The sequence below is a fragment of the Narcine bancroftii genome, chromosome 2 (assembly GCF_036971445.1).
Source record: "Narcine bancroftii isolate sNarBan1 chromosome 2, sNarBan1.hap1, whole genome shotgun sequence".
Lineage (NCBI taxonomy): Eukaryota > Metazoa > Chordata > Chondrichthyes > Torpediniformes > Narcinidae > Narcine > Narcine bancroftii.
The window spans coordinates 59,556,732-59,579,154 of record NC_091470.1 but is presented as its reverse complement, the minus strand read 5'-3'; the positions used below and the strand labels follow the sequence as shown (position 1 = coordinate 59,579,154).

The 22,423-nt window shown below is 39.8% G+C and overlaps 1 protein-coding gene across 1 annotated transcript; it reads right to left on the bottom strand.

Moving 5' to 3' along the window:
* Positions 1 to 503: 503 nt before the first annotated feature.
* nkx2.9 (NK2 transcription factor related, locus 9 (Drosophila)) lies at positions 504 to 20,887 on the bottom strand. The gene is made up of 3 exons (XM_069915249.1): positions 20,840 to 20,887; positions 10,578 to 10,631; positions 504 to 1,083 (listed from the first exon to the last, which is right to left on the bottom strand). Exons 2-3 carry the CDS (start codon positions 10,579 to 10,581, stop codon positions 536 to 538), a joined length of 552 nt encoding a protein of 183 aa, XP_069771350.1. The 5' UTR covers positions 10,582 to 10,631; positions 20,840 to 20,887; the 3' UTR covers positions 504 to 535.
* Between the last annotated feature and the right edge of the window lie 1,536 nt (positions 20,888 to 22,423).

Genomic DNA, 22,423 nt, shown 5'->3' with positions numbered 1-22,423 from the left:
TAAATGTTTCTATCATATTTTAACACTAGATTGGAAAAAAAAAATATTTGGGATTACCAGTACCATGCCAACTGTTTGTCCGTGGTCTAATATATAAAATAATGATCTAATTTGACACATTTTCAGAAAATGGAATTATAACGATGTGAATGTGAACTACGTCTTACTATTTCAGGCACTAAAAAAAACAATGAACAAAACAACAAATTGTGCTGTTTAGCGTTTTTATGTACCCTGAAAACGTCCAGTCGTTTCAATAAGTTCATGTTTCCAGATTGTACGATATCTGTACATTTCTGTTTTGTTTAATAATCCTTTCGAAAACAGGATGTTCACGCTTTGAAGATATTGTCGATATTCATGGACGCGATCAAAGGAAAGTTTAGGACACGGTTTAGAAATGCAATGTGTAAAAATATCAGAAAATTGGAATCATATGGGAAATGCCATTACTCACGAACTTGCTGAACAATCACATTATTAGTTTGTACATCAAATCATAGCACAATTTATTGGAGTTATAAGTGTTTACAATTCACCAGCTCCACTGTTGTCTTCGTATTACAGGATGTTGTAGGCGATGATAGCTCGGGAAGATGCCGAATGGTCCAGTGTGCTGCATCTGTTGAAAGCCATGAAATGCGAAAGCAGTGTAGGAATTATTAAGGTGAACAGTGTCGTCCGGCATGTCCTGGATCTGTATGGAAGTGATGGAGCAAGTGTGACATGGCTTGCCATCTTTGACCAGCACTGGCACTGCCACTCTGCGAACCAGTTGAGGCTGGCTGACATCCATCTGCAGGGTGCCTTCTACCCGGGCCCTCTTCATTTTATACCTGTGGTTTTGGAACCAGATCTTCACCTGAGTCGGGGTCAGACTCAGACGGTGGGCGAAGTGTTCGCGCTCAGGGGCAGACAGGTAACGTTGTTGTCGAAATCTTCGCTCAAGCTCAAACGTTTGCGCTTTGGAGAACAAGACGCGTCGTTTCATCTTTTTCTTCTTCTCATTCTTTATGATGGAGGACGAACTTTTTTGTTGGAGTCGATCATCTGAAGCTCTGTCGGTGCTGCTTTCATCAGATGCTGCAAGGAAACATGTGTCCAGTCAAAGATACTTTGTATGAAATCAAGCACCCAAACCTAATTTCGATACTTACACATTTTGTCAGAACCAAACCACCCAGAATAAGACCATTTGGAACAGCCTGGCTGTGGCCGTTGGCTTGCTTCGCTCCTTGTGACAGCAGAGTGAGTTACTTTTCCAATTCCTTGATCCCAGTGAGTTAGATTGTCCATTTCGTGTTGATCTGGCAAATCTAAAATGCTACGTACTGTAAAGTTGGTTTTCGTTATCGACATGCTGACAATTATCAAAGACTCGCCAAATTTCTGGAGAAGAGTATTCTAATGGCACGTTAAAGGAAGAAGAACGTGGAATAATTATATTTTGCTATAGAGAAATTAGAGGACACGTCCTATGTTTATATAAACAACCCTCTTCTCTGCAAATAGTGACCACCCTCAGATCGTGTCTGACCAAAGGACACCAAGTACCTGCACCAGTCAAGTACCAAAGCATTAATGTGAGTAGGTGTAACCCTAGCAGAGAATACGCTGGCCCTTCCCAAAGACAGCAGGAAACTGGATTCATCATTGCATATTCTGCGTGATTAGCAAAGAAAGTAGCCAACAGATAATGGTAATTGTGTTAGTGAATTAGTGAATTACATCTTGGGTGGTTAGTGAGACCAGAACCCTTCCCCCTCCCCCATCATTTGCATACAAAGTAAAGAAGCAGTGACAGGTTTCTCTAGCAACACACACGTGTTATTAAAGTGAAGTGAACCACGTTGTGTTTACTGCACTTAAACCCATAAGATGAGCAATTTCCCCAAATCTATTTTAGTGACTTGACTCCTCACAGGAATTTGGAGTGGATATGAAGTTTCCGAAAAGGAGCAAATACGCAAGTCAGCGGTGGCGAGCAACACAAGACGGGCAACTAGGAGGAACAAGAACACGGACAATGTTTGCTTGATTTAATTTTCTTCAATGTCTTAATATTTTATGTGCAATGTCAAGAAATACAGAATTTTTAAATATTTTAAATACCACGCAGATAAATTGATCAGGAGTATATTGTATAACTTTTTGTTTCAAAGCATTCAGCAAAATTGGTAGTATAATCAAACACTAAAATGAGCTTTTGGTGACTTTACTAGCAAACGTGGCACTAGCCCTGAACTGGTCATCTTTCTCAAAATTCCTCTAGGTAATCTGCAGGCAAATATTCCCATGCCATGCCTGTTTGTGCCACCTATCAAGCGTGCTTCTATGACACTGTTCCATGCTCCACAAACTCCCTCACAACGACCTGGGTGGTCGAAACCGGGAGAACACAAATACATGCCAACTGCTAGGCTGCAAACAATAGAGGAAATGTAGACCCACGTCCCAGACCTGTTGGAAGCATTTGTTCCAGTCAAGATTTTGCATTTGTTCAGTCATCAAATAATAGATGATTGACGCATCTGCACAATGTGCTTTAACTTTTTGGGATAAGTCCGAGTTTGTTCCTTGTTGTCATGGTTTTCAATGGAATTAAAAGGGATTTGCCTGCTATCGACTTCGCTTCAGGTCTTATACAAGCAAGTGCATGAAAAGTTGTTCCTCCACATATTTTAGAATCAAATAGGATTTCTTAAAATGTAAAATCAGAGGATTATTCACTCTTGCAAGAAAGATGGACCATCTATTCCAAATACAAAATTTCCCACTATTAATAGCTTAACGAATCTAGCACAGATGTAATTTGTGGAATTGTGAAGACTTGGTTTCGAAATTTAGGGGAAGTGTCAGTGAATAAGCCGCGAGAAAATTTGCTGCCACGATAGTTACAATAAAATTAATCCGAACATTTTCTTTGTTGGGTCCTGAATAATTATTGAACCATATCCGTTATATCAAAGATAACTATTACAATTATTTTAAATATCGGAATAAAATTTCTGGTGCAAAATAATCTTTTCCTTTTTATGCTGTTTGTGTTAACATTGGAAACTTATTAGAACGTTGTAAAGGGGAAAACATGATGGTTTCCCTCTGGTCGCAAAGTAACGATAAGACTGAATGTTTTCCTGATTCATCGCACGAGTCAAATTCAAGGCTGAACAAAACTGTTAAAGTCCTCTCCAATGACTGAAATCTTCGTGGGCTGCGCTATGTAACTGAGAGTCAAATACATGGGTAAAACAAATTTAGAACCGTGCTGATCTCTTGTAGCTTTAAAAAAAATCTATTTTAACATTTAGAGGCGGCCACGATGTGCAAAATTAAGTAAAACAGGTGTGATTACACGCTTAAAGGCTCTTCAAACGTTTACTTTCTGAGAGATTTTATTTAATAGCGGTTGCATGAATATTTGAAAGCAAATAACACTTGGATTTTGTCTAACAGTTATTTTTTTTAAATGCGATGTCGTTCACTGCCCACCAACCAAAAAAAGCTCCATGAACATTAGATCTTAAGTCTCGTGGTTCTTCTGAATTAAGATTCAGTTCCAGTGATTTACAATTGTTTTCAAAATCCAATGTGCTGATAAGATTTATCAACCACGTTTTTCTAAGTTTTCTAAGTTTATTTCAACGATTCGTAACGCTTTGCAACATTTACAATGTTTGTTTCTGGTAAAATAATTCTAGTGTGCAGTTTAAAACTAGAATCTCTGGGCGTCAGCAAGGAGACATGCACATTGTAGATCAGGCGAATTTGTCCACGTAATTCTGAAAAGAGAATTAACAGCAACTGGAAGACTTGCCGACTGTTTTAGAGAATAAATAAGTGCGAGTTTACAGTGGAGAGAAGTTCGGGTGCAACTTCAAAAGGAACTGACGAGTTGTGGATGTGATTAATATTGTCTTAGCTTTAAGAACGGGATCAGAGATGTCGAAAAAAGCGAAAGCAAACAACATCGTAGCAGGTTGAACGCGATGTCCTATCGCAAATTTCATAGCCACAGTGAATGCAAATTGTAGGTTCTGAAACGCCAAATAATTAGGTCTAATCCAGCATTATCTCTTTATGGTCTTGCATTTCAATTCTCACTTTGAAACAGAGGGTCTTCTTACAATTGAGGGTATCAAAATTAAAGCGTTGTTTGATATCTACAACGTGATTATATTTTTAGGACAGTTAAACGTCACAGTGAAAGCAAGAATCAATTCTTGTATTGCCACTTTTTAAGTTTTAGTTGTGAGACTTTGAGTCAGGAGATTAAAGAAGAAACTCCAGAAAGGTAGTTCAGTGGAACATTGCCAAATAGTAGCTGCCTTCGTGTCTAAACCAGTGGTTCCCAACCTTTTTCTTTCCATCACATCCCACCTTAAGCAATCCCTGACTAATCATAGAGCACCGATGGCATAGGGATTACTTAAAGTGGTAGGTGAGTGGAAAGAAAAAGGTTGAGAACCACTGGGCTAAACTATGAAAATCTCTTTCTAAATCTTTTAGTTTTTATTGGCTGCCTATAGATATTCATCTCTGCCTTGTGTTTGCTGGAAGATGACAAACAAACCATGATCCTAGTGAACTGATCCACAACAGAACCAATCCCGGTGAAAACCACATCGATGGTGACTACATCATTTCTTTCAATCCTGTTACTGCAATGCCACCCTGACCTCCAACAACCCCATCCCTCCACAGGAATGTATATTTGCGATTAATCTCTTCCAGAGGAGCTTGATACTTTCTATGCTTACTTTGAAAAAGAAAACCATGATACACCCCACCCCCACCCCCACCCCACCCCTTGGTGATTCTGTACTCCCTGATTCTAAGGCTAATGTGAACAGAACCTGCATGAGGGTAAATCTTCTAAAAGCATCAGACCTTGTACCTGACAATTTTTGAAAACTAGTACAGAACAACTGGAAAGAGTTTATGCAGACATTTTTGAGTCACTATCTCAGGGGATCTTTTGTGGTCCTAACAAACCAATGGCATCGTGAAGAAAACATGCCAGCACCTCTGCTTCCTCAGGAGTTTGTGGAGGATTAGTATGATACCAGAAACCCTGGCAAGTTTCAGCAGAGGGGTGGTGAAAGTGTGCTGACCAGCTGCATCATGGACTGGTAAGGAAACACCAATACCCCTGAGTGTAAACACCTCCAAAAGTTACTGGTCCCAGCTCAGGACATCACAAGCAAAACCCTCCCCACTAATGAGTACATTTACAGGGAATTCTGCCATCAGAGAGCAGCAGCAATCATTAAAAAACTTCACCATCTAGCACACACTCTGTTTTCACTGTTCCCATCAGGAAAGAGATATAGAGGCCATAAGACTTCCATCATCAGGTTCAGGAACAGCTGTTACCCCTCCACCATCAGACTCCTCAACAACAAACTCAATCAGGGACTCATTTAAAGACTCCTACTTGTGAACTTTATTGATTTTCTTTCTGTTTTCTCTGTACTGCACAGTCAGTTTGTTTACATTTGTTATCCATCTACAGTTCTTTGTTTACATGTTTTACGTTGTGTACAATTTATATTTTGCACTGCCCATTAGTGGTAATTCTGCCTTGCCCACAGGAGAAAGGAATCTTATGATTGTATGTGATGTCATGTATGTACTCTGACAATAAATCTGAAATCTACAATGGTCATAGGTCACCACCTGCTTCAAAACAGCATCCATTGTACCAGTGCCCAAGAAGAACAAGGTGACCTCCCTCAATAATAATCAGACAATAGCACTAATATATACTTTGATGAAATGTGTTGTGAGGTTGGTTATGGAACAGATCAATTCCTGTCTCTGGAAAGACCCAGACCAACTTCACTTCATCGATTGATACAGGAGGTCAACAGCAGATACTATCTCACTGGCCCTCCACTCTTATGGAGCACCTGGACCACAAGAACACCCACATTTATTGACCACAGCCCAGAGTTCAACACCATCAAACCAGCAAAACCAAACTAAAGGATCTGGAAATCTGCTCATTTTTCTACATCTGAATCCTCAACTTCCTCATCAACAGACCTCAATTAATGTAGATCAGGAACATCACCTCCTCCTCACTGACCATCAACAAAGAGGCTCCCCAAGACTACATGTTTCATCTCCAGCTCTATGCCATGTGAACTCATAACTGCATAGCCAAGTTTGGCTCTAATGCAATCTATTAATTCTGGTTGGGTGGAAGACCACCAAGACCATGGAGCCTATTTTTAATTTTAGGAAGGAGAGGCTGAGAGACCACATAACTGTCCTCATTGATGGGATGTCAGTGGAAAGAATTAATACCTTTGAGTTCCTGAAAATCCAGATATCAAAAGACCTCTCCTGGAGCCAGAACATCAAGGAAAATGTGATGGAGTCACACCAAAGCCTCTACTTTCAAATAAGTTTGAAGAGATTTGGCAGGGCATCAAAAGTCTCCAGGTGCACTGTGGAAATGATACTGATTAGTTGCATCAAAGCCTAGTTTGGTAATTCATGTGTCCAGGAATACAGAAAGGCTACAGAAAGTAGTAAGTATAGGCAAATCCATCAAATTTATGTGAGGTGCTGCATCAAGGAGGCAGCCAACATCATGAAGGATACTCACAACCTATTCTTGCTCCTACCTTTTGGAAGAAGATCTAAAAGTCTGAAGTTCAGCACCTTCAGTTTCAAAGTCAGTTTCTTTGCAATGACTATCAGATTTGTGCCTCACTTTACTCTTCTTTTCTTTCTTTGGCTTGGCTTCGCGGACGAAGATTTATGGAGGGGGTAAAAAGTCCACGTCACTTTACTACACTAGTCATAAATAACAGCAACACCCCAAAAAGAACTGCCCATATTATTGTAACATCACATTTTTTTCTTGCAATTAATGGTAATTGTGAATATTTATTATTTATCTTTTGTATTTATTATCGCTTTTTAATTTAATTTAATGGAAACTATTTTTTTAACAAAGAACCTGCTTGGCTGCAGCAACTAAGAATTTCAGTGCAGGTATACACTATTCAATGTGTATGATAATAAACTCATTACCATTGTTATCATTCTCACCTTCCGATCAGCTCCTGCTGATCTGGGCACCACATGAAACCATTGAAAAGATTTAACTCCCAATGCCTCTGCAAAATCCACTGGAAGGATAAACAAATCAATGTCAATCGCCTCTCACAGGCCAAAATCTTTATCATTGAGGCCCTAATTTTACTCAAGACACTCCATTTGGGCTTACCAGATTGGTGATGTGCCTGCAACAAACATAATATTCAAAGTAACAAACAATCTACTGGAGAACTCAATGTCGTGAGCAGCATCTGTAGAGAAAAAAAAATTGCCACGGTTCCATTCTGAAATGTTGTCCATTCTTTTTCTCCCACTGATTCTGCTCAATCTACTAAATTCCTCTGACAGATTGTTGCTCCAGATTCCAGTAGCTGCACTCTCCTATGGACCTCCAGCGTGCAAAGCTCTGTCGTGAAATGAGATTCCAGGCCAATAAACAAAAATCTCAAAACCTTCCTGAAAATATATCAACATTCCTGTTGACCCTGGAAATATCGGACCCATGAACAGTCAAAATGGAGAAGGAGCACATGGAATAGCATTGAGAAACTTGAATCCATAAGTTGAGAGTATTCAGGTAGACAGCTGAAGCAGTGGAAGTAGCAGAAAATACCCAAATCCTTGCCCTCTCAGTCAAATTAAACCGTCTGCAGCAGAGTGAAATCAAGTCATCTTCAACCCAGAGGGACAGCTGAAGAAGGGCTCCGAAGGACTGCACCTTCACTTGCAATTGATAATAAAAAAACACCCTGGTCAAATCTCAATTAAAGAAAAAAAAACTTAGCATTCGTTTTTCTGTTGGATTATTGCTCGAAAGATTGAACACACCAACAGAAATTTTTGTAACAAGAATTTTATTTTGAATTCACCAACCTTACTGGATTTGGAAAGGTATGAGTAATATTATTATGAGATAATAACCTGCTGAACTGAAATTTCTGCTGTTTTCTTCTGGTGATCAACAGATTTGAAGCATTTAACTGATTCAGAGTTTTATTAAATGATCAGAGTATGAAACTGTTAATCTGATCACCACAGAGAGCTAATGATGTAAATTATTTGGGCAAACAATTTGACATTATCAATAAAAAGAGCATTTTTATAGTTCACAAAACACAAAGGTTAACGTGCCAATGTCTCTGACGGTGGATGTGTTAGGCACTGCAGTAGATGGGGACCTGAAACAGCTCATCAATGGCACCTGGAAACCCCTGCCTCATTTGAGACCACTGGAGCAGAAGTACAGTGCCTTTAACAGGGAGTTCCTTGCCTTCTACTTGGCCATATGGCATTTTTGCTATTTCTTAGAGGGCAGAGAGTTCACAGTCTACACGTGCACCAAGGTGCTTTTGGTTTTGTGAATAGAGCAGGTAGACATCTCACACATTGTACAACAAATAAAACAGATGGTAGAATGTGATTTCACATTCGTGGATCTTCTTATTGGGAAGGGGTGAAGAGCATGGTCAGGGTGGAATGAATCTTTCAATTGGCTGCTACTCCAAGGCAGCAGAGGTTTAGATGAAATTGGTCGAGGGTAGGATGATTTGTGTAGTGGCCTGAGTCATGTTTATGGCTCTGTAGTTCCTGCTTTGTGCAGAGATGCATCCTGACTGAATGCCTTCAAAAGTGTATCTATGGAAGATGTTAAAGGATGCGGGTGACATACAAATTTCCTCAGGGATCTGAAGAAGTAGAGATGCTGGTACATAGTTTCATGAAAATGGTGACTAAACTATACAGGGTAGTGACGTTGGATTTATTGGCAATAGTACTTTACCTTCAGTGATTATCCTTTCTCCTTAAAAGTTATAACTTTGTAAATGATGTATTTGAAAGCACAAAGTTGTGAGTTCTTAAAGAAAAACTACCATCAAGTTTGTGGCCAGGAGTAAAATGACTCCCATTATTTTTTGCTTGAGGAATCTGTGGCTTGGCCCAGGCCTGCAAAGAGAGGATATAGACTTGATACTGCAAATACTTTGCCATTACTTGATCCATTACTCAATCCACTATAAAGCACTATTTGAATTGAAATAAATTTATGTCACGTATTTTCAATTTAAAATGTATAAAGTTAGGTTTCAAAAATTTTGGGTCATTTTTCCTGCAACATGTTTGAATCATTTCCTATTCTCTCATTATTCAGAATTATAAATTTAAATATAAATGACCACTCAACAACAACTCAAATCTTCATGCATCTTAAAAATATTGATCCTGTAATGTGATAATAAACTTGAACTTGAACCTGGAGTTGCTTTCAATAAGTGATCAACACATTTAGTGAACAACTTGCCTTTCTTGCTGAAGTTATCTGAATCAATAGGGGTTTGACATGCTTGACTTCATCGGTCAGGGCATTGAGTAGAGGAGCAGGGATGTCACTTCCTATTTATGTGTAACCTACTTATTTTAAAAAAAATTAAAGTTTTCCATATATGTAATAAATGCCCAAGTACAAAATATAACATTCAAATATTAATATCAAATCTATTAGATCCCAACCCTCCAGCCCCACCCCCACTAAATTAACCCCAAAAGAAAATAAAAAGAGAAAGGAAGAAGAAATTAAATAAGTAAGAAAACATAAGAAAAGTAAGAAACTAGAATAGAATCCTGGTTGCCACAAGTCCACCCTTTACCACATGGAATTAATCATTTATAACTTTTAATATTTCAAGGAGGTCAATGAAGTTTGAGCCTTAAGGAAAAGGTCTATAAACAACAACAAGAACCACCACCACCCCCCATACATTTCAGAGTTTACGACTATGATAAAAAAACATCGCGAGTAATAGCAATCTAGTCGCCGACACGCTATCCCGCACCACCATCACTTCCCTCCATTCGCCAGCTCCCGGTATAGATGACACCAGCTTTGGCAGCAGCTCAGTAGGAAGATGAGGAGATGGTCGCATATCGCACGGCCATCTCGGGACTGAAATTGGAGGACATACACTTTGGTCCAGCAAATGCCTCCCTACTTAGTGACATATCCACCAGCCAACCGAGGTCCATTATACCAGCTGCTTGGCGACATCGGGTGTTTGACGCCATACACAGTTTTGGCTCACCCCTTGATTAGGATGACAACAAGGCTCATGGTGGACAAATTCATATGGCTCAGCTTGTGCAAGAGCCCTCATCACCAATTGGATAGCATGTTTTGGACTACCCATCCATATCTCTTCTAACAGAGGACCTCAGTTTATGTCCGGGTTATGGTCCACAAGTACACAGTTGCTGGGCATGCAGCCACATCAGTCAGTGGCCTATCATCCCAGTCCAATGGGTTAGTCGAACATTTTCACTGTCATATGAAAACTGGTCTCATGGCATGTCTTAAGATTGGCTAGGTGAACAGCCTTGGGTACTTTCAGGTATCCTTGCTGTGCTGAAGGAGGATCTGGCTATGTCTTCTGCAGAACTCCCCTAACGATCCCAGGAGATTTCATTCTGGCAGCACATAGGCAGCAGGAATCTCCCACTTCAGTACTCACCCATTTGAAGGAGAAAGTGGGTATGCTGGCACCTGGTACACTGGAGAAACAAATCTGTAGAGAGATAGCAGACAGCTGCAGGAAATATCAGGTTGTAATAGTCTGACATTTTAATTTTCCGCATATTAATTGGGACTCCCATGCTGTAAAAGGACTAAATGGCTTGGAGTTGATGAAACATGTTCAGGAAAGTTTTCTATATCAATATATAGAGGTACCAACTAGAGAGAGTAAGTGCAATATTGGATCTCCCATTAGGGAACAAGACAGGACAGGTGACAGAAGGATGTGTTGGGGAATATTTTTGGGTCCAGTGACCAGAATGCCAATAGTTTCAAGTTAATCATGGAGAAGTATAGGTCTGGGCCTTGGGTTGAGATTTTAAATTGGAGAAAGGCTAATTTTGAGGAAATGAGAAAGGATCGAGAATGTATGGATTGGAATAAGTTGTTTTTGGGCAAGGATGTGCAGGGTAAGTGGAGGACCTTCAAAGATTGAATTTTGAAAGTACTGAGTTTGTACATTCTTGTCAGGATTAAAGGCAAGCTTAGCAGGCATAGCAAACCTTGGATTTTGAGGGATATTGGGGATCTGGTTCAGAAGAAAAGAGAGATGTATAGCAGGTATAGGCAATATAGACAAATGAGGTACTTGAGGAGTAAAAAAATTGCAAAAAAAACCTTGTGTTGTGGAGGATCATGGCTGTCACATGCCAGCACTGCCCACTACCTTGTCGGAAGACAAACCACCTGCCAATCAAGGTTTGGCCCCACCTCATCCATCAGTGTACACCTGACCATTAGCCCCTTGAAGTTCCTTTGTACTTCGCCTTGGGACATTGACCATTGTAATCAATCAGATTTTGCTGGCACTGAGCCATTGTCGCTCTGTAAATTACCTGGGCTGGACCCCCAGCCCTACAGTACTATAAAGGGCACCATGTGTGCATGGTTCTTTCTCTTTGCCAACTTCAAGGGACTACCCTGTTTCACTCCAGTCCAAGCACTGTGTAACGGCTCTAGAGAAACCATTGGTTAGATGTTATTGGGTTAGGAGCATTTTAGTTAGTATCCCTAGTAGCATAGAACCATGCCATGAGTCAAAAGGTAGAAGATATATTGTTTTTCCTTGATTGTATGTACCTAGTTTAGAGTGTGTGTGTGTGGGTGTATTTTATTCCCTTTATGGTTTTCCCACACTCATCTTCTATAAATTGAGTGTTTTATTCCTGTTATGATTTTCCCACATGCATCTTCTGGAGCCAAAACAGATAGGGAAGATTTTAAATACATTTTTTTCATCAGTATTCACTCAGGAAAAGGGGACAGTCATGGAAAGTAAGGAAAACAAGCAGTGAGGTCATGGAATCTATACCGATTAAAGAGGAGGAAGTGCTTTCTGTCTTAAAGCAAATAAGAGGGGATAAATCTCCAAGTGCCTCGGACCTTGAGGGATGCTAGTGTAGAAAATGCAGGGGGTCTGGCAGAAATATTTAAAATGTCCTTAGCAGTGGGTATGGTGCTGGAGGATTGGAGGGTAGCTCACATTGTTCTGTTGTTTAAAAAGGGATCCAAAAGTAACCCTGGAAATTATAAGCTAGTGCGCCTGATGTCAGTACTATATAAATTATTGGAAGGTGTTCTAAGAGATTGGGTATACAATTATTTGTATAGCCAGAAACTTATCAGGGATAGTCAACATGGTTTTGTGCATGGTAGGTCGTGTTTAACCAATCTTATAGCTATTTTTGAGAATGTTACCAGGGAAGTTGATGAAGGAAAGGCTGTGGATGGTGTCTACATGGACTTTAGTAAGGCCTTTGGTCAGGAAGGGTCAGAAACTAGGTTTTCATGGTGAAGTACCGAACTAGATTCGACAATGGCTTGATGTGAGAAGTCAGAGAGGAGTAGGTGATGATTGCTTTTCAGACTGGATGCCACTAGTCACTAGTGGTGTGCCTCAAGGATCAGTGCTGTTGTTTGTCATCTATATCAATGATCTGGATAATATGCAGTTTTGCCAATGTCATCAAGATTGGGGGCATTGTGGACAATGAAGAAGGTTTTCAAAGCTTGCAGAGGGATCTGGACCAGATGGAAAAATGAGCTGGAAAATGGCAGATGGAATTTAATGCAGACAAGTATGAGATGTTGCATTTTGGAAGGACATATATGGTAAATGGTAGGGCACTGAGGTGTTTGGTAGAACAGAGATCTGAGAATACAGACACATAATTCCCTGAAAGTGGTGTCACAGGTGGATATGGAGATGTGGTGTCAAAGATAGAGAGATTTTGGCATATTGGCCTTCATAAATTAAGATATTGCGTATTGGAGTTGGGATATTATCGAAAGGACGTATAAGATAATGGTGAGGGCAAATTTGGAGTATTCTGTGCAGTTTTGGTCATCTAACTACAAAAAAAATTATAGAATAGAAAGAATGAAGAAAAGATTTACTAGGATGTTTCCTGGACTTCAGAAACTGAGATACAGGGAGAGGTTAAACAGGTTAAGACTTTATTTCCCTGGAATGTAGATGAATGAGAGGAGATTGACAGAGGAATTTAAAATTATGAGGTGGGTAGACAGAGTAAGAGTAGATAGGCTTTTTCCACTGAGGGTAGGTGAGATACAAACCAGAAGACATGGGCTAAGTGTAAAAGGGGAAAAGTTTAAGGGGAAGCATGAGGATGATCTCCTTCATACAGAGTGTGGTGGGTGTGTGGAATGAGCTGTTAGCTGAAGTGGTGAATGCGGAATCAATTTAGCATTTAAGAATTTGGACAGCTACATGGATGGGAGAGGTATGGAGGGCTATAGGTTGGGTGAAGGTCAGTGGGACTACTCAAAAATTGGTTCAGCACAGGCTAGAAATATTTCTCTACTGTAATGTTCTATGGCTCTAATTCCCAGAGAGTAGAGGCGTTGGTGTGCCTTCTTCGTGGTTGCATTGATATGCTGGCCCCAAGAGAATTTCATCAATATGTGGACATTCAGGAACTTGAACCCTCCAGTCTTCTGTTGATGTAAACAGGTGGATGGTCACTCCCATTCCCCTTCTTAAAGTTCTCAATCAGCTCCCTATTCTTGATTCATTGAGAGTAAGCTTGTTATTCAGGTTCTCAATCTCCATTCTATATTGTGAACCAGCATTACCTATTTTTCAGCCAACAACAATGGTGGTGTCAGCAAATTTGCAGGTCACGTTAGAGCCAAAATTGGCAGTGCAATCATGTGTATAGAGGGAACAAAGCACACAGCCTTGAGAAGGTGTTTGCTAATCTGCACTGATTGGGGTCTGCCAATGGGGAAGTCATTGATCCAATTGCAAAGTGATTCCAACAAGGAATGCAGTGCATGGATTTCTGCTGGTATTTGATGCTACTGATTCTTACAAGCATGACAAAATTTGTCTCAGATATTTCTGTGATTGTGACAATACCATTACCAGCTGTGGAGGGTAAACCAAAGGAAGCATTCAAAGTGGAATCACATGTGGCTGTTGGAGGACCACGTATATCTGATCATTTCGTTGTGAAGAAAGAAAGGTCATGGATTTAAAGAAAGGTTATGATTGCCCTGGGCTCTACCTGCACAGTTCCAAGAAATGTTGTGCTGAATTTACTGATGATTCATGCTACAAAGGAAAAACTTTACCCAGTTTAAAGAAGCCCTGACTCTCCTCTCAATTATAAAAGGCTGTTGTTTATTTGAAGGGAGCTATTGTGTTACAATGAATAAAAACACCATCTGAAACGTATTAGTCCAGTTTTTGCATAAAGATGTGACATCAAATGAGAAAATGCTGAAAGTGCTCAGTGGTGAAGCAGCCTCTGTGGAGATGAAAACAGAATCAGTGTTTCAGGTCAGTAGCATTTCTTCAGTGCTGGGAACAGTGAGAAATCAAACAAGTTTTATATTGCAAAAAAAGGGAAAGAGGAGGAGAAAACAAATGGATGTTCAGAGGAAATATGAAATTTAGCTGGCATGCTGTCTGTGAAAGGTGACCCGAGTTTACTTGGCAAATACAGTTACCATACTCTATTGTCACTTTGCAAAGCATGAGAACCTTGTTACAGCAAGAAGCACTGTCACATGCAGCAAGTTTCACCACAAGGGAGTCTGTGGCGTGGCTCAGGATGCATATTTAAATAGACAAACTTCCAGCTTTCCATAACATTTGAAAGACTTAATGACTCATGATTTTTAGGATTCGTTATACCAGTCGTGTCCCTTACCCAATGGTTAATAGTCTTTTATTGTCTTTTCCAAATATGAAGTTCTTGTTGATTTAGCCTTGCTGAATCATCAAAATATAGAATGGAATGCACTCTGCTTTTCTACTTTTGTCATTACTTTAATACTTACATTGTCATGGTCCCCACAAGGCAGAGGTCAATTCACCTAACAATAGTGCCACCAATGTTAGTCAGATGAAACAATATGATGTTTGGACCTCTGTAAAAGAAGTGCTTTACATTCAAACAGGAGATGACCAGTGAGTAAGTAAAATGCAAAAATTGAGATGGTTGATGGATACAGGATGGTCTTCACTTCAACTAACCCCCTTTGTCTCTGATTGTGATAATATATTTCTTGCAAATCTCTCATGTCACATGGTATGACATCATAACATTATTTTAAGTTTTTTGAACCTTTTTACAATTTCATATTAAAAAGCATAATTTAATCTTTGTTTGATGGTTTATCTCCTGCTTCCAAATTCTATGGGATGGACCAGCAAAATGGCTTTTTGTAAACAGTCTATTGTTCTCCTTATCTCAAAAACCATCACCAAATAACAATATAACCTTATAGCCATATAACCACTTACAGCACAGAACAGGCCAGTTCGGCCCTACTAATCCATGCTGTAACAAATCCCCACCCTCCTAGTCCCACTGACCAGCACCCGGTCCATACCCCTCCAGTCCTCTCCTCTCTATGTAACTATCCAGTCTATCCTTAAATGTAACCAATGATCCCGACTCGACCACGTCTGCCGGAAGCTCATTCCACATCTCTACCACCCTTTGCGTAAAGAAAGTTCCCCTCATGTTCCCCTTATAATTTTCCCCCTTCAATCTTAAACCATGCCCTCTAGTTTGAATCTCCCCCACTCTTAATTGAAAAAGTCTATCCACATTTACTCTGTCTGTCCCTTTTAAAATCTTAAACACCTCTATCAAGTCCCCCCTCAATCTTCTATGCTCCAGAGACAAAAGCCCTAGTCTGCACAACCTTTCCCTGTAATGCAAACCTTGAAATCCTGTCAACATTCTCGTGAACCTTCTCTGCACTCTCTCTATTTTGTTTATATCTTTCCTATAATTTGGTGACCAAAACTGTACACAGTACTCCAAATTTGGCCTCACCAATGCCTTGTACAATTTCATCATAACCTCCCTACTCTTGAATTCAATACTCCGATTTATGAAGGCCAACATTCCAAATGCCTTCTTCACCACACCATCTACCTGAGTATCAGCCTTGAGGGTACTATTTACCATCACTCCTAAATTCCTTTGTGCTCTGCACATCTCAATAGCCTACCATTTGATGCATAGGACCTATTTAGATTTGCCTTTCCAAAATGTAACACCTCACACTTATCTGTATTAAATTCCATCAGCCATTTCTCAGCCCACACCTCCAGCCTTCCTAAATCACCTTTTAATCTACGGTAATCTTCCTCACTGTCCACAACACCACCAATCTTTGTATCATCCGCAAACTTGCTTATCCAATTCTCCACCCCTACTTCCAGATCGTTAATATATATGTAACAAACAATAGTGGACCCAGGACCGATCCCTGAGGAACTCCACTAGTCACCGGCCTCCAATTGGACAAACAATTTTCTACCACTACTCTCTGACACCTCCCATCCAACCATTGCTGAATCCATTTCACTTCCTCCTTATTTATACCTAATGCCTCCACCTTTTTTCCTAACCTCCTGTGGGGAACTTTGTCAAAAGCTTTACTAAAGTCTAAATAGACAACATCCACAGCTTTCCCTTCATCAACCTTTTTTGTAACCCCCTCGAAAAACTCAATCAGGTTTGTCAAGCATGATCTACCCCTGACAAAACCATGCTGATTACTCCCTATCAATCCCTGTACCTCCTAATATTTGTAAATACCATCCCTCAGAACACTTTCCATAAACTTACCCACCACAGACGTCAGACTCACGGGCCTCTAATTCCCAGATTTACATTTGGACCCTTTCTTAAACAGCGGAACCACATGCGCCACCCTCCAATCCCTTGGCACTACCCCCGTGACCAGTGACAACTTAAATATCTCTGTTAATGGCACCACTATCTGTCCACAAGCCTCCCTGAGTGTCCTTGGGAATATTTTGTCCGGTCCCGGAGATTTATCCACCTTTATCTTTTTCAACACAGCCATCTTTCATCTCTCTCTGTAACTGTAGTCACAGCAGACTTCGGTCTTGGAGATTGTCATCTGACTTCTTGACAGATAATCTCTTTCTATGTGTTTTTAAAATGGAAAAATGTTGTTTTAATGCCCCTGAAACCAATCCCACAAAATGACCTTACTAAGACATATAAATATGAAATATAATTTAGCATTAAACTAAAGATTAATCATAGCATATTGGTCACAAACATTATTATCTTTAACAGTGTACTTAGAGGTACCAAACCTAAATGTGTAATCCAGAAAATACAAATCAGATTAATTGAAAGTTGCTCAATTAATTACAAATGTTACAAGGAGATTTCATCATTAAAGTGGAGAATTGTAAGAGGTTCGTGACTATAAATTATTTTTCTTCCAGATGGAGCACTTGGCTTGTACTATATGGATATGGATAGACCATATATATTTTTGGTGGACTGGACAATTCAGACATGACTAAACGGCCTTGGTTCACAAGTCTCTCTGAGCATTGATTTGGATGAAGGTCTCCCAGAGCACCCAGCAGCACAAAGACGCCTTCTTCCCCTCGATGATCAGATTTCTGAATGGACAATGAGTCAGTCACTACCTCATTTTATCTGATATTCTTGCACCATTTGTTTATTACTGAAATGTAATTGAAAGTAATATTTGCACTGAAATGCAACTGCAAAACAACAAATTTAATGACAATAAATTTTGATTCGCCTTCTGCTCCCTCAGGCTTGTTGCTTCTCGTGCTTTTCCAGCAGCCACAGATGGTGCAGCGCATTTAGAAGAACCATCACAGGAACACTCAGAGCAAAGAAATTCCTTTCTCAGGGAATCCCTTGTGGTTAGGGGTGACCTGCTATCTCTCCCAAATTTAGAGCTTTACAACACTGAAAGAGACCCTCAGCCCATTGAATCCACACCGCAATCAAGCACCTGTTTAATTTATCCTCTTTTATTCACCCCCACCCCAAACTTTACTGCTCCCTGCACACCAGAGGCAATTTACAGTAGTTTATTAAACTATCAATTGGAACACCACTTTGGTAAGTGGAGCACCCGGAGAACACTCGCATAATAACAGAGAACATGCAAACTCTACTCAGAGAGCACAGAGGTCAGTATTGAACCCAGGTCTCCAGAGCTCTGTGTTCCAACTGCTCTACTCACAGCTTCACCGTGTTAACCACTGTCTGTGGATTCTCAGGTGGGTGAAGAGGCCAGTGTGGCATCCATGGACTCTGCCATACATGTGCCAGGAGCAGCAGCGTGGGAAAATTGTATTTTGGGAAGTGGAGCTTCAACTGGTAGTCCTTCTTCCAGTTACTCTAAGCTGTATTGGAGGATTTAAACCATGCTTTTTGCTTTAGCTTTAAACCATATTTTTTGCTCCTGCAAGGCTGAGAATCAGTAACCTGCTTGAGTCTCAGCAGACATAAGCTAAATTCCACCATGAAGCCCAGAGATGCAGTTATCTGACAAAAAGACATCTGTGTACCAAGAACATTTAATCTTCCTGCTTGTTTTGGTCACAGTCTTTCAGGCAGAGACCTAACCTTGACGCAAAATAAACCATTGTATTCAAAGTGATAAGCTAGAAAGTTGTGTTATTCTATAGAAGCCTATGCTAGCTTGCTCGCTTATCTTTCTTACTGTGCTGGGAATGGGTGCTTGGGTAAGCAGTTTTTGGGTAATATAAGCCATGGTCCCGCTGCTGAAGTTTGAGATTCTCTGAGAGGTGGCAACATCTCTCAGCAAGAAGAAGAACTTCTAGAGTCCAGCTAACGTCCCGGTCGAGGGAATTGGAGAAGCTGTTACTGGTGCCCTGACAACCTACTACAGGTATGCAGTCATTGCCTCGTTTCGGCAGTTGGGACCAGTCCAGGCATTGATAAGTATAGTTGGGAAGGGCTAGCATATTGTAGTTTGAAATCAGCTTTTGAATTTGTAATAAACATTTGTATAAACTGAACTGCTCTTGGTGTGTGTGTCTATTTTCTTTCGGTAGCTCAACCACTGTGACCAATCTAAAATGAACAAAGTGAGAGGTACAAGTTTACCCAGGACTCAAGCTTAATAAAATTACTATAGTTCTACAAAGAGGGTGGGTGGATTTATTTCTCTTAACGACTACTTATCAAGAAATGGCTGCGAGATTTAGTACTCAATACCATAGCCTTTATTCAAGCACACATGCAACACTGATAATATAGATATTTGTAGTGAAACACAAAAACCTGCAGACATGGTGATTGTAGTAAGCCCGTCTGTTTTTATTCCTATCTTGAAGAAGTGCTCAGGTCTGAAACATCAGTTACATATCTTTACCTCCTATGGAAGCGACGGGACCTGCTGAGTTCCTCCAGCATTTATGCGTTTTTAATATAGGTATTTGTCCAGGTATACCTCACTCACACAAAAAAAGATTCAACTTGACCAGTTATAAACCCTTAAAAACCTATTCATAAGCATTACAAAGTGATAGAAAACAATGTAATTGTAAGGTCTACAACTCTGCAATTCTGAGGTCCTCATTATCACTGACACCAATTTTCAGCTAATTCAGTTCCCATTAAATTGTATAAAGTGATGAGATATAGATAGCTGCTAAAATGATCATGGAATTTCATTGTTGCAGATTGATTGCCTTTTCCCAAAAAAGCACAATCCTGCATTTTGTTTAAATCCAGTTCTGTTTTCACTCAATATTTGAGGTGGAACCTAGGACCATCTCAGTTTTATGAATTCTTTCTCAGCTCTATGTGCTCCTTGAAAACTTTCCTGAATGAGTTGTTTTCTGATTCAGTTTTAAAGATGTCTCTTACCATCACTTAGCATTTGTCTACATAACTAATTTCTGATCCCAAAGTGACTTGTAATTTTTAACTGTAAAAGATTGCTATTTGTGATATAAACCTAAGTTTTTTAATAATACCAACATGGTACTAAATTCCAGTTGACTTACAATATTATTTATTTGAGAGAGCAAATTTATTTGAGTTTGTGCCTATTGAATTGTTGGTAATAATCAGCCTACAGATTGAAACAACTATTTTACTTTCAATCTTTTACAACTGATATCTACTATTTAAATAGTTTTCAAATTATGTTTAAACTCTATAAAATTACAAATTGAAATCCTAGCTGTGTGCAATGCTTGAGAGTGTTACTGGGACAAAAAGCTAAGTATCTGCATACTCTCGGACCATACTTATTTGAAGACATAGCATGCAGATGTACTTCAAAGTTTCAAATGGTTCCTTTTGTTGTCATGTAATAATACATTAAACATGTAATATACATGACATACTTCAACTTTTTTTTCTGCTCTAAGGCAAACAATATGTTGCCTTGAGCAATAAGAGAAAGAAAAACAAAAGAGAGTCCCTTCAAAGACACTAAGTGTCCATGGACTTGTGTAAAACCCTAATCCCTGCATACACTAGGATCGTGGATTTGCCTCCAACACTCTCAAAGTCTTAAAAGCCATGCAAACTCAGTTCAAATCATCAGTAACCTGAGCTCCAGAACCAAATCTTTAATACAGCTAGGAAGTCTTCAGCGCCCAAGGCCCCTCAGGAGCCCTTCTTGCCCCCAGCACCCTCATGAATCCCATTCCAATACCTAGTTCCCATGAGCCAGGCTCCACCTGCCCGCACCCTGTGTGAGTCCTTCAATTGAAAGTCACCAATACCCTGTGCCTGAGTGAGTCTGCGTGAATATAATTGAATGAATATCAAATCATCCATAACAACGTATTGAATGTTAACTGACAGTCTGTTCCAACTGACAACTGTCTGATGAAATCAGTCTGTTTATAAAATCTGTTGCCTGTACCTGGGTCTTCTCTTTGACATCCAGGAACAGTCTTGCATCGTATAACCATCTGTAACTAATCACAGAATGTACAGAATACCTTTGTTCTGTGCTAAACAAAGTACATATGCAATAATGGTTGAATTTGTGTGACATTGTGAGATCACCTGGCTAACTCTGTCTGAATGTTCTGCATATGTTTAAGAGAGTTCATTGCCTGGATATTAAAGATTCATAGAATATAACTGGCCCTGAGACCAAATTTTATGAGGAGTCAAATATGTTTTTTAGACTTTAGATTTTACCGGTCTGAAGTATGTCACACACAAACGACCAAAACTCCAAGTCTCCGTTTCTTTATGCGTGTTTAGATAGCATACCGGAAGTGTGCTTTAGTGTCATCAGGTGTCATTGATACATCCTATTCATTAGCTCGTTGTTTACGGAATGCCTGTTGTTCACTTTAGGCTGCAGGCATTCCGGGAAATTTACAAGGGGTCTAGGAAGTAAAATATTGGAATGGGAATGACACCCTCATTCCCATTCTGAGCTTTTTACACAGCATGCATTCTGGGAAAATGGGAATAAATTTCTGGAACACAGTGGCTGCGTAAAAAACATAATTGATTGCAGAAGCGATCACATGGTGAGTGGCTGCTAGCTTGTGTTTGATGCGGTACCACAAATATACCAAAAGAAAAAAAACATTAGTTCTCAACACACATTTATTAAATTGTGGCAATATCATAATTTATATGAAATATAACAATGAGGATCTGAGTCTTCTAAACATCGTGCACTTTCTCTGCCCTCTGACATCACCAGTGCCTTTAAATGCCAGAGAGCATCTGGACATCCATTCAAGATCATTAGTTTATTCATGATAGTTCCAAGGAGCATCTGATGATATTTCTCTTAGTATTAATGAGGTCCAATGGGAAATTTTGGCTTTTGGGCAACATTAGAGCAATTTTCATTGGACAGATAGCCAGAAAATCACAGGAATTCAAATTCGTGGGAGGCAGAGAAGTGCATGCAGGACTGCTTTGAATCGATGGACTGAATCATATTCAATGATTCATCTTCAAATTTGAATGCTGAGCACAAGATCAATGGCATTTAAGACCAGTGATCCAAATAGCTATCGGAAGCTGAACTGAAGGCAATATTAATATCAAAGAAATTATTCTGAGTGAAGTTAAAAACAGATACACGCCATCTATGGCAGGGCTTGCAGGCCATTACATCCTACAAAGCCAAACCTAACATTATAAATGGCTGTGATGCTTCCACTCCCTGATGAGCTGAACACCTTTTATGCTTTAATTTGAATTCAACTATACCAATGTGAATCGCTGTAGAAGCTGGGGAACCTGTGATATCTGTTTCAGAGGCTAACTTCAGAACATCTTGCAAGAGGTGTCAGACCCTGATAGTGTCCTAGGCAAGGTACTGAAATTCTGTGCCAGCCAACTAGATGGAGTATTCATCAACATTTTCCATCTCTCCTTACTGCATTAGGAGATTCCCACCTGCTTAAAAAGGGCATCAATCATACTGGTGCCCAAAAAAACAGGGTGACCTGCCGCAATGACTATCGTCCAG